Genomic DNA, 13,791 nt, shown 5'->3' with positions numbered 1-13,791 from the left:
TTCCTGATATTGGATCTTAATACACAACAACAGAAACAAAATCAATCTGACCAGAAGAAGTCGATTGCTACTGCTGATTCCCCTTTATTCCAGATTGAGAGTGTCTGAAAATAGAACCCACTTCCCAGGCTTAAGACGGAAAACATAGTTCAAATAATACCTTCTCATTCTCCCAAGAATTAATGCTTGCAAGGTTCAACTTTACCCTTAAGCCCTAGTATTTGTTAAGGAAGGTCACTATTTACCATTTAGAGAGATGAATAGAATTACATCGTCACAAAAGATAGATTGTTGTTGCTCAAATGTTCCTTTTGTTTTATAAAGAGTTAGGAGGGGTGTGTACCTTCAGGGAGAACAGGTCCAAGCTCCCCGGAACTGTTTGGCCAGTCCCCTTCTGCCTCCCCTACCTGCCTTCACAGTGATCAGGACATGAACAGACGATGGCTGCAGGGACCTTTGAAAACCAGCCAAGAGTGTGTGGGAGAAAATTCTGGTTTCAAAGAACTTAGTCTAAACTAACTCCACAAAATCTAAATAAATCAGACACTAAACTAAATCATGGTAACTTTTACATTAGAATACAAACATTCTTTCATTCTTGTGAAAGAGGCAAATGCTTACCTAGGAATTAAATTTTAAAGCTGGTTAAAAGAAAATCCAGTCTTACCCAGGCTGCCAATTCAAGAACTGGTAGTAATTTTCACTGACGTTTCTACTGGGTGAAAGGTTTATTTCTCTCAGAAGCCTGTTATTTAATTAGTCTGATTTCTGAGAGTGCCGAGAATGCTGCAGGTACTCAGGAGATGCTCAGAGACCAACATCCTCATCATTTTAAAGCAAACAGGTAAGCTGGAAAGTCAGTCTCCTACTAAAGAGTGTGAGGGGCTTGAGAGAAGTTATTATTGGTGTTTCTACAATTTTCAGCCATTTGGGGAGACAAGATGACTCTCACTGGCAGGTGTTGGATTATTAGGAAAATTAAGCAGATGGCATTGGCAAACCATGCCTCCCCTTTCCCTCAGCTGCCAGGAATGCCTACCCTCAGGCTTAGCTCCACATATGTTTGTTTAATAAAGCTCCTGCCATTGCAAGGAAACAGAACCTGCATCATTCAAGCTCACTCAGAACTATGAATAAGTAGCATCATCCACATTGTCCCAGAGTGTTAGGCAAACACCTCTCTGTTTCCAATGTCACTCGTACCCACCACCACAGGTTCCAAGGAGATGACTCAGAGGAGAAGAGTGCCTGTGTCTCAGTGGCGGTCTCCAGGATTCTGCACACCATAAGATGGATCTGGTACCCTATTTGATCATGTGACCAAAACCAGCCAAGCCTCAAGTCTCTGCATGGAGCTAAGAGATAACACGACTCCATGCCTAGTATTTTCCATCATCTAAACCCGTTCACTTCAGTAACATCATGTCTGCCTCTTAACTGTAGGTTCGTTTGATTTATCAGCCAGTCTTAAGAGACAGCTCACAAGTTATTGACAGAGAAGCCCATACAGATGCCTAATTAAGGTCATTAACATAATGAAGCCATGAAATTTTATGAATTAAAAGCAATCTGAAAATGCAAATCATCCTAACAAAAAGCCAAAATAAAGATCACCTGTGACAGTATCATATATTAGATATGCATATATATAATTAAAATATAATCAATTTCAAAGCTATTACAATGAACAAAAATGTACTCTTTCAAAGATATATGACATATTTACCACGAGCCTACACTATGACATACACTGGGGCTATAAAATAGAAAGTGCCAAATATGGTTCTTGCTCTTGATAAGCTTACAAATGACAAGGAAAAAGAAAAGCAGACAGCAATGAAACTGAAAATGATGGGCCTATGTGAGTACACAGGAAGGACACCCAACATCTTGAAGGGCAGAGGTGGTAGGGAAATGCCTTGTGATTCCTGCAAAATGGTGGGAGTTTTCCAGGCAAAGCATGCTAATGAGAACTCCTGGCAGAAACCCAAACTTGATGAGAAAGTATATGTAAGGATATGAAGTTGAACAAGACTAAGATGTCATGGGTGAGAAGAGGAAGGATCAGGGATATGACTGGAGACGTCAATAGGGTTCATATCATGAGGGCGCCTAAAAGCTTTCTTAAAGACTTGACACTGAGTCTGTTGGCACATCATTGGAGGTCCTTAAACAGCGGGGAGGCACAGTTAGATCCGTATGTTAGCAACAGCACCTTGACTATCATGTGGAAAATTGATCGCGTTGGGGCAAGTGTGGAGGAAGCTACAACACTCAAGGCAAAACTAGGAACTAAAATCCGGGTGATAGAAGTGGGGATGCAAAGAGTGATTTCATCTTAGAAAAAAGATCCGCAACCTCCCCCCCAACCCAGTATTTTATGAGAATCACCAGCAGAATTACCTTCACCAAATCCATCTTCTCTTTTCTTTGTCCATTTGCTGGTACAGATGCTAATTTAATGATAAAAACATGCAAACTGGGTAACTAGCCCTTCTTTAGTCCATGGCGTGTGGTTACACACACATACACAGAAACATGTTTGCCCTTCAATGTATGGTTACTGTAACGGTAAGTAGTGGTGATGATGCCATTACGTACAAAGTAGTAAAACATACTCTGAGTTGTTTTTACATTAATATATACACACAGATCTGCCCACCTGAATACCTGCTAACAGTTTAACTGTCAACCTAGACACGATCACCTAATCTGGTTTGTGTCTGGATATCAATACTGGGGAGCCCAGTATTTTGTTCCATTGTTGACCAGCTCTGTTGAATTTTCTCCCAATAAGTTAGGCATGAGCAAAGAGGGGTGGCCTAGATGAAAATGATTCAAGATGATCTCCAAACCCCACCCCAGACACCTCCCAATGTGGCCCAGGAGAGCTCACAGATAAGCTACAAAATAACCAGAGATTTTTCCAACTTGAGCATATGCACCCTAGGTGCAAGGGGTATACAAGCTAATCATAGGGACCTCTCTAACTACACGCATGCGCCCTTCATGCAAAGCTGTGTCCTCTAGTGACCTTAGGCAGCTGGGAGCCCTTTAAAGGTTCATATATATTTTATACATACATACATCTGAGTATAGCAGACTGAATTGTGGCAAAGACATGTGCAATACAGGCTGTTATGTAACTTGCAGATGTCAATCAAAACTGTCGGTCCATGCCCACCTAGACCAAAATGTAAAAACGCCTTGTCTTGAAAACCCCATACCTTACCATTCTGGCATGAGAGCCCCTCTTGGCTTGGCCCACCTCTCCTTTGAGGTGTGTTGTTTCTTTCTTCAATAAACTTGTTTTTCCACAGGTAAGACCTCAGATTCTTCTTTGTGTCCTTACCAAGAACCAAGGCCCACGAGACTCTCCCTATCTGGTAACAACACCATTGCTAATGCTGAAACATGTCCTCTTGTCTTACACACAGGGAAAAAACTGAAAATAACAAATCAAGGAAGCTCATTTAACCCCCACCATTCACAGTCTAAGAACTTTAATAGTTTGACCTCTTGATTAAGCCATGGACTTTAGCTATGTTTTTTCTCACCTACCAAGTGAGACAGAGTGCCTGAAGAACTATGGAGGGAGGTTCATGACAGGAGGCAGTGATCAAGATCATCCCCAAGAAAAAGACATGCAAAAAGGCCAAATGGTTGTCTGAGGAGGCCTTACAAACAGCTATGAAAGGAAGAGAAGTGAAAAGCAAAGGAGAAAATGAAAAATAAACCCATCTGAATGCAGAGTTCCAAAGAATAGCAAGGAGAGATAAGAAAGCCTTCCTCAGTGATCAGTGCAAAGAAACAGAGGAAAGCAATAGAATGGGAAAGATTAGAGAACTCTTCAAGAAAATTAGAGATACCAAGAGAACATTTCATGCAGAGATGGGCAAAATAAAGGACAGAAATGGTATGGACCTAACAGAAGCAGAAGATATTAAGAAGAGGTGGCAAGAATACACAGAAGAACTGTACAAAAAAGATCTTCACGACCAAGATAATCACAATGGTGTAATCTCACTCATCTAGAGCCAGACATCCTGGAATGTGAAGTCAAGTGGGCCTTAGAAAGCATCACTACAAACAAAGCTAGTGGAGGTGATGGAATTCCAGTGGAGCTATTTCAAATCTTGAAAGATGCTGCTGTGAAAGTGCTGCACTCAATAAGCCAGCAAATTTGGAAAACTCAGCAGTGGCCACAGGACTGGAAAAGGTCAGTTTTCATTCCAATCCCAAAGAAAGGCAATGTCAAAGAATGCTCAAACTACCGCACAATTGTAGTCTTCTCACACACTAGTGCGGAGAAGGCAATGACATCCCACTCCAGTACTCTTGCCTGGCAAATCCCATGGATGGAGGAGCCTGGAAGGCTACAGTCCATGGGATCGCTGAGGGTCTGACACGACTGAGCGACTTCACTTTCACTTTTCACTTTCATGCATTGGAGAAGGAATTGGCAACCCACTCCAGTGTTCTTGCCTGGAGAATCCCAGGGACAGGGGAGCCTGGTGGGCTGCCATCTATGGGGTCACACAGAGTCAGACACGACTGACGTGACTTAGCAGCAGCAGCACACACTAGTGAAGTAATGCTCAAATTCTCCAAGCCAGGCTTCAACAGTACGTGAACTGTGAACTTCCAGATGTTCAAGATGGATTGAGAAAAGGCAGAGGAACTAGAGATCAAATTGCCAGCATTCATTGGATCATCAAAAAAGCAAGAGAGTTCCAGAAAAACATCTACTTCTGTTTACTGACTATCCCAAAGCCTTTGACTGTGTGGATCACAACAAACTATGGAAAATTCTGAAAGAGATGGGAATACCAGACCCCCTTACCTGCCTCCTGAGAAATCTATATGCAGATAAAGAAGCAACAGTTAGAACTGGACATGGAACAACAGATTGGTTCCAAATAGGGAAAGGAGTACATTAAGGATGTATATTGTCACCCTGCTTATTTAACTTATATGCAGAGTACATAATGAGACATGCCAGGCTGGATGAAGCAGAAGCTGGAATCAAGATGGCCAGGAGAAATATCAATAACCTCAAATATGCAGATGACACCACCCTTATGGCAGAAAGCGAAGAAGAACTAAAGAGGCTCTTGATGAAAGTGAGAGAGTGAAAAATCTGGCTTAAAACTCAACATTCAGCAAACTAAGATCATGGCATCTGATCCCATCACTTCATGGGAAATAGATGGGGAAACAATGGAAACAGTGACAGACTTCATCTTCTTGGGCTCCAAAATCACTGCAGATGGTGACTGCAGCCATTAAATTAAAAGACGCTTGCTCCGTGGAAGGAAAGTTATGACCAACCTAGAATGCATATTAAAAAGCAGAGACATTACTCGGCCAACAAAGGTCTGTCTAGTCAAAGCTATGGTTTTTCCAGTAGTCATAAATGGAATTTGAGAGTTGAACTATAAAGAAAGCTGAGGGCCAAAGAATTGATGCTTTTCAACTGTGGTGTTGGAAAAGACTCTTGAGAGTCCCTTGGACTGTGAGGAGATCCAACCAGTCCATCCTAAAGAAGATCAGTCCTGAATATTCATTGAAAGGACTGATGCTGAAGCTGAAACCCCAATACTTTGGTCACCTGATACGAAGAACTGACTCATTGGAAAAGACCCTGATGCTGGGAACAATTGAGGGCAGGAGGAGAAGGGGCTGACAGAGGATGAGATGCTTGGATGGTATCACCAACTCAATGGACATGAGTCTGAGTAAACTGGGTGTTGGTGATGGACAGGGAGGCCTGGCGTGCTGCAGTCCATGAAGTCGCAAAGAGTTGGACACGATTGAGAGACTGAACTGAACTGAACATGGTAAGATTGACCCATGCTGTTCTACCACTCCATAAATTACCTTAAACAACAAATCTGGTTTTCTGACATCACCTGTGTGGCCAACCTTTATCAACACTTACTTTCTAGGATAAAAAGAAACCTACTCAAAATATTAAATACTGAACTGTCTTCTCCAAGACTCTCCTTTCTTGAAAGCTACGGTGATTTTCCATTTTTGTTATCAATCCTGTTTGGATGAGGAGAGTTGTGGTTCATGGGCTAGGTGTCTGCTTTCCAGGTTGTACTTACAATTCAGAAAACAAATGGATCTGCTATTAGCCATCCTCTAGTGCACACACATGCACTTATACACACTTTAAGAGGGAGTGGCCATTAATCCACATTTAGTGAACAAATGTGTACCAAGTACTGTTTAATATTTGGCAGTGAATGAAGTAGAAAGTATGTCTGCTCTCATTTCTATGTGGGAAATAGGTAACATCCAGGCAACTCAATCCACAGGGAAAGACACAGTGACGCACGCCACACAGAGAATTCAAATAAGCTATCACCACTGAGTGGCCGCCATCGAGTGGGGAAGAGAGACTTCTCTGAGGAAGTATGGATAACACTGAGGTTGAGGTATGAACAATCGCTAGATTACTCCACATCTGTACGTACAGCTGAATTTAGCCTGGAGCGGGTCATGACCGTGTACAGAAGTCTTATTTGAAATTCCTGATCATGGCCCTCTCCAGGACCCTTGTATAGGACTGCTACAATCCTATAACCTTTCTCTATTCCATCTCATTACTACTGTTAATATTTCTTCAACCCCCCCCAATATTTTCTTTTTCTTCCTCTCTGCCAAGGCCCCTGCTTCTTATCTCACCGAGAAAGCAGAAGTGATCACAGGGGAGGTTCTGCAGGCCCCACCACCACGCCCAGCTGTAGCGCTGCCGTCTCTGCTGGAGCTCCAGATGAACGTTTGGACTTCTCCACGGGGCTAGTCATTCTCCTCTGCAGCAGATCGGCTGTCCTCAGCTTTACCCTAAGACCTGCCTTCAGTCCCACCCTCACCTCTTCTCCATCTTCCACTTTTCCTTCTCTCCCTCATCAGTCATCACCCCAATCTGCCTGCACATCGGAACGCTGTGCTCCCCCTGCCCCACCCCGGCATGCAGGAACAGCCCACCTAGATCAGGCCTCGGTGCTTGCAGGGCTTTCCCTGCCTCTCCCATCGCCCTCTCATGCTGCTTCAGCCACACTGGTCTCTCTGCTCTCCTAGCACCTGGCATGGCACACGTCTACCTCAGGGCCTTTGCACTTCTTTTTTTTTTTTTTTCCCTGCCTTGACCTAGCCTTCTTCAAATCTCTAGGCCACTCACTCTCTCACCTTTTGAGTTCTTCGTTCCCATGTGTCTTGTGAGATGCTCCCTACACCTTATTAAAAAACCCTCACCTGTCATTCACTATCTCTTCACTACTTTCATTTTTCTCTTTCAAATTTGTCACTTGAAGTACCAAATATTTGGACATTGTATTATTTACATATTTTATCGTCTGCCCTCATATTCCACTAGGATACAGCTTCTGCAAGGGCAGGATTTTGTTTTAAACAGGATTTTAGTTTCCTGTTTTGCTTGATTGTCCTTTATGATTGCATTAACATCATAATGTAGGGGAGAAAAACGTGCATATATAGGGTGTCACTAAATGTTGGTTTATAGAGTTGAATGCAGGTGAGAAGGAACTAGTCTTGCAAAGATCACTGGAAGGAATATTCCAGGCCAAAGGAATGGGTCATACAAAGGCCCCTCTAAAGAAGAAAAGCTTGGTGTGGTGGAGGAAACCAGAGAACAGTGTGGTTTCAGCCAAGGTGGGAGGGGATAATGATCCAGGATTCTTCCTCCTGAGGAAGCAAGACTGAACAATGGCCTTTCCCAGCTCCTAGGTGATGCCTGCGGTGTCTGATGCTTCTCTCCTTTTGCTAGATACTTAGTCAACTACCTGTTTCCACTGCACTTCTGGAACATTCTTCATTTTGCTACATAAAGGCTCTTACAGAATCTGTGTGGGACCTCAACACTGCCTTGGTCCTAAAGAATTACACTTTCCCTCATCTTTGCCCATCACATTTTTCTGAGGACCCAGCCTTTTTTTTTTTTTTTTTTTTGAGAGTAAACTTTTTCTACTTGATAATTTTAACCAATACAAAAGTCTTTTTCTTCTTCTAATAAAGTCAGTTCTAGAGAGGCAACTATCAAGTCTTCCATTTGCCCTAACTGGAAAATCAGGTTACATTTTTATTATATAAAATTGATGATTGCTCTCAAATAGAGGAATAGGTCTAACACATAATTCGAGTTTGCTAGAATGTACTGTCAGAACTGTGAAGGATTTGAGATTTTAATCCTACTTTGCAAGCTTAACAAGTTAGCCTGCCACGGTGTCATGGATGTAGAAGAAGATATCAGATTTCTCATCATAGATATAGGACAGTTGATTACTCAAAGCAATAGGGGTAGCCAGAAAAACTGGCTTCTGCTGCTGGTTTCCTGAGCTTCAGTTCCCAGAAAGCAAGGTGCCTGTAGTGGGTTACAGGCATTGTTACAGGAGAAGAACCCTACACTTTGGAAACTGATTTTTTAAAAAAAGGAAAAGAAAGGAAGAAAAGTAAGTTTAAGTAAGCATGTTTGCCCTTTGTTCCAAATGACAGCATTGCCTTTATTATACTGGTAAGTAAATACGCCTCCCCTTTGCTCCAGAGAGACAAACGGTATCTTCTATAGCTGCTTTCTGTACAAGCATCCTTTAGAAGAATCTAGAATGAAGGGAAGTCAGTGCCTTAGTCACAGAATGTACAGAAATGAGAGAGACCGATGAAGAGTCATCTCCTAATGATACCTGCCCCTCATTTCTTTTTAAGATTTTTGTTTTAATGTGGACCATTAAAGTCTTTATTGACTTTGTTACAACATCACTTCTGTTTTTATGTTTTGGGTTTGTTTGGTTTTTTTTTTTTTGGCTGCAAGACATGGGGAATCTTAGCTCCCCTGCCAGGGATTGAACCCAAACTCCCTGCATTAGAAGGCAAAGTTTAACCACTGGACTGCCAGGGAAGTCATCCTGCCCCTCATTTCTATACCATCCTGGCTTCTGATGAATTTCTGTATGCCACTATGACAACTATTCTGCTATGTGACAGACAGGCTGGGACCAACCTCTTACATGTGTCTCAGGTTACATTTCACTGAGACTATTGGCAACAGAACTCTAGTGGCAGTAATGACCTTGACCATGGCCTCCAGAATCCCAGAGCCAACCATCTGAACAAATCCCACAGACCATCAGGGTTTACATTAGAACATCAGATAGCATTCGAAGTTTCTGTATCAACCTTTCTCCCTAGCCCAAAACACTACCTAGCCCAAAACATTCAGCCAAGTACAATGGGAGGCATTAACATTGGCACAGACTCAGCCTTGGTGTGTGAGGAGAAAGAACAGGGCAATCGGTCCTTTGTAACAACCCAGACCAGTGAGCTGAAACTGACCTATGGTCTTCCAGGGTCAAGTCTACATCACTGGTCACTTCAGCTAAAATCAGGGACAGATTTTACCATTTCTAAATGGAAGTTCCCCAATGCACAGCTCACTTCCTGCAGGTTGCATATAAATCACATGTCAGTTACCCCTTCAGGAGGCTCCTTTGATTAACCAAGAGCAGCTGCATTTTGGAAAGATGTGAGGTCATGTGAGAGCTCTCTCAACCACATGCAAGGTATATCTTCAGGAGGGAGCCAAGAACTTCTTGTCTTCACCCAAGAAACACAGGCCTGGGAGTACATGGTACCCCTGGAAAGGAGGAATGTTTCTGAGGGCACCTACTCCAGTTCCTTGGACAGAGGTCACCAGGGTCTGCAATGGGGCCTCCAAGCTGGCTGGTGGACACTAGGGTTTCCAGTCCCATTTGAATAATGTAAACAATCCCTGTTTTGGAGGAATTCTTGAGGTTATGAAACCAAACAGGACTCTCTGGGGCCCACCCAGGAACAAAACCCTTTCCATGTTCCCCATTTCGTGTTTGTAGAAAAAAGGTTTAGTCTCCTAGGCCTTCTCTGAGTTCCAAAGGGCAGATTCAAGCATTTACCAATTAGGGAAGTGAGAGAATGTGAAAACAAATGGAAAGCAGTCAAGAAACAACAGTTTGGCTACACAACAGAGTTTCAGCTCCTCCTCAAAGGACATACATGGCAATCTTGGCCTTCTGCAGGAACTAAGTCCCTGATCCAAATGGAGGATGGTGACTATATGCTGACCACAAGCACTAGATCCCCGAATGGTTGGAACCAGAAGGCTGACGATGTTGACTGCAAAGCATAGTTCTCAGCATGCACTAATCAGAACTGTGCACAAGCTGAGCATGTATCCCGAGGCCCACCCCTTTTATGTTTATATACCTTACACCCCGGTCAGCCAGCAAGACGGATCTGAGCCCAGCCTACATCTTCCATATTCCTGGTCCAGTGCCCTCTCGATTAATAAACCTTTCTCCACTCCAAACTCAGACGTTTCAGTTTGTTGTACCTTACTGTTCTTCAGACATACATGTCTTCAGACATGAACTTGGGTTTGACGACAGTGAGTTCAACCTGTGAATGGAAAATGTTGCCTTACTCCAGTACTCCTGTCTGGAAAAATCCCACGGACAGATGAGCCTGGTGGGCTGAAGTCCATGGGGTTGCAGAAGACTCAGACACAACTGAGCCCGCGTGCTTATCCTATCAGTCAACAAAGGACGTTGCAGCCGCCAAGGCATTACACATACAGCTGCCCCAACTGTGAGCCCTGAGGGAACTTGGGATAGAATAAAATGCCCGCCATCAAGTCATCAACCACCACAGCACTGGCCCCAACCCTACACACACATACACACACACACACACACACACACACACACCCCCCACCCACCCACACCCACACACACCACCCCCATGGAGACTCAGGATGAAAAACACACATGATTATGGCCTCTGAATGCTGAGGTGCCTCTCAGCACATACTAGTGGGTTTCAGCTCAGCCAAACCATCAGTGAACCAAGCCCAGCCGTTCAGAACATGAAGCATTCCAAGAGCTCTCAAGTCTATGCAGTGGATTCAATTACTCTCCCAAAGCCTGCGAACCGCTGAGGCAAAGGGAGGAACAGCTGAATCCAACTGGTGATCACTGGCTGTAAACCTCTAGCTCCTGTTCACTTTCTGCTTACAGTGTAAGCCTCTTGTATGGAGCCACTGGATCTCTCACTGCTCTTCTTAGTTTTAAGCCTGTAACCAAGCGTGCAATTTTCCATTCTCCTTCTGAGACACTATCTTATTTCCAGGCCAGCCAGGGCAGGACCAGGAAGAAGGCGATCGGGCGGGTGGGGCGCAGGAAGTACAATATTCACCCACCAATGACTAGACATTCAGACACAGAATCAACAACAGAACACGGCAAGCTCCCAAGGTCTCATGAGCTTCCCTTCCCCACCCTGGACCCTTTGCAAACACGACTAGCTGTTTCTCAGCACCTTTTCCTTCCATGAGCCTGGAGACGATAGGACCTGTGGCACATTTGTCCAGAAAAATCATTTAAGTTTGATTTCCTCCCCTTTCAACACCCCCAAGCACACACAAGTGGGTGGCCAGAGTTTCTGCTTCCCCTTTTCCGATAGGGAGACCTCAGAGCTATCTCTAATTTTCTCTCTACTTCAAGTAGCTGAAGTTGGCGGGGAGGAAGTGGGGGATGGAGACCAGAAAAAGATAGGCCCTGGGCTGCTGCTCAAGGCCTCGTTCTTACCTTCGCTTTCCAGCAGCGTAGCAGCTGTTCTGGTTCAACAACACGAACTCCCGACGTTCTCAGCCCGCCGGGTGTTCCGTTTCGGGGATGAAACGCTCTTGCTAGTACCCTGGGAGCCGCTTGCTTGTACCACGGACCCAGCAGCACACTCTGGCTGCTGTCCAGCCGGGACCACCAGGACCACCAACCAGGCCGCGAGGTCCGGCCTACTTCCGCTTGGCTCCCACGGCAGCAGCTTTTAAGGGCATACTCTTTTTGATGGGTGGTACCCCGGCCCCACTGCCAAGCTAACATCTCTTAACCTCTTGCCTCATTTCAAAGTGAGGGCGAGGTAAGTTTTCTGTGGTGGTGAGGCTGACCACAAGAGTATACCTAAATTTAGATCTCCTGGAGAAGGAAATGGCAACCCACTCCAGTACTCTTGCCTGGAAAATTCCATGGATGGAGGAGCCTGGTGGGCTACAGTCAATGGGGTTGCAAAGAGTCGGACACCACTGAGCGACTTCACTTTCACTTTCTTGGGAGAAAGTTTCTCATTCTCCAGCGGGTGTCTTTTATCCGTCTTCTAAATCCAATCCAAGCTCCAGAAAACTAGTCAGCGTCTCTGCTATGGTTTCCCCTAGGAGTTTCATTGTCTCAGAGAAATCTGCCTGGGAGGGTTAACATTTCCTTTCCAAAGCGAGAATCCACTGCTAGCAAATAAAACCTCAGTCCTTGCGCTATTGCCTTCCAGTAGATCTAGAGTTGCCACCCCGGGTTTCTGAGGTTGAGCTTCTATGAGGCTCAGCGGCTGCCTTTCTTCCTTAACAAGCTCCGCCCCTTCACGGTCCAAGGGAACCAGCCCAGGTTTTAACAATTAGCTCTTTCTCTGCAGGCACGGTTGCTAAGTCGTTCAGTCCTGTCTGTAGCCCGCCAGACTCCTCTGTCCATGGGATTCTCCAGGCAAGAATACTGGAGTGGATTGCCTTGCCCTCCTCCAAAGGATCTTCGTAACTCAGAAAACGAACCTGTGTCTCTTGTATCTCCTGCATTGGCAGGCAGATTCTTTACCACTAATGCCACCTCTTCATTTTCTCTCCTTTCACACTCAGCATAGTCATACTCCTCTATAACTATTTTCTGAAAGGGTCTGGAAGGTTTTGCCTGCCAGGGTGAACCCTAGCTCCCATTGTTGCAATGCAGCGGACCTGAACTGACCATCAGACCCTCAAGGAAGTTCCTCCGCCTCCAGGAAAGGTAACTACAACAACACAACCTGTTTTCCTGGACTGATCTTGTGACCACCTCCCCTTACTAGTGGACAAATGGGAAGGGTCATTTATTGTCCAGCTGCTCATATCATTGTCAACAATTTCACTACCAGTTCTCATGGACTCCCCTTGAACCTTGTTAGTTAGCCCATGAGGTCCTCACTCTTATTTTCTAGAAAGGGATCTCTGTCTCCCTATCCCACCCTCATCACCCAAACTGTCAAGGACTGTGAAGGGTCTGAAATGTTACCCTACTTGCAAACTAACAATTTACCCTCCCAGAGTGGCAGAGATGTTGGTGGGTGACCTGAAACTCCAGGCCAGAGATGAAAGACACGGCAGCCCACCAGGCTCCCCCATCCCTGGGATTCTCCAGGCAAAAACATGGAGTGGGTTGCCATTTCCTTCTCCATGAAAGACAATATATTACCTAAAGCCACAGTAGTAGCCAGACTGTCTGCATTTTCATGCCACTTCCCTGAGCTCCAGTTCCCACAGGGTACCACAAAGAGGGCTACCTCCAAGTGCTGTGGGTTGTACTACAGGAGAGGACCCCGGAAACCCAATTTGTATAATGGGCAATAAGCATGTTTGCCCTCGGCTCCAAGAGGAAAGATTCCTCTCTCTGTCAAGGTTGTAAGCAAACTTGTCCTTAGCTGCATAGAGACCCTCCCTCTATCACTAAGGCTGTTCCTTGAATATATAGTACAGAACAATCCAGCCCTTGCTCAGAAGACATAGAAACACAAGAGTCGTGGCACATTAGCTCTTTGTGGCTTTTCCCTGACAATAAACAGCTGGAAACTGCATAAATAATGCTTTCTCCTGAGGATGAGCGTACTTCAGAGCAGTGCTGCTTTTATGACTACGTATCCCCAGCCTGTGCTACCTGCTCCCTT

At 44.8% G+C, this 13,791-nt stretch overlaps 1 protein-coding gene across 3 annotated transcripts in view; it reads right to left on the bottom strand.

Annotated features, from left to right (window-relative positions):
* The window catches only part of LOC147343647 (uncharacterized), a 301,851-nt gene extending 288,543 nt beyond the window's left edge, over window positions 1–13,308 (bottom strand). For 2 of the 3 annotated variants that reach the window (XM_086380720.1, XM_086380719.1), the window contains exon 1: window positions 11,643–13,308. In XM_086380720.1, the coding sequence (XP_086236846.1) occupies window positions 11,643–11,936 (294 nt within the window). In that variant the 5' untranslated portion in view covers window positions 11,937–13,308. Of the gene's footprint in view, window positions 1–8,349; window positions 10,456–11,642 lie in introns of those variants that run through there. The other variant, XM_086380718.1, reaches the window with a different exon arrangement.
* Between the last annotated feature and the right edge of the window lie 483 nt (window positions 13,309–13,791).

Source organism: Bos grunniens, chromosome 27 (assembly GCF_055505025.1).
Source record: "Bos grunniens cultivar Pamir isolate PY7600 chromosome 27, Bosgru_T2T1.0, whole genome shotgun sequence".
Taxonomy (NCBI): Eukaryota; Metazoa; Chordata; class Mammalia; order Artiodactyla; family Bovidae; genus Bos; species Bos grunniens.
Note: the sequence above shows the minus strand (reverse complement) of the source record. Positions and strands in the feature narration are given on the sequence as shown.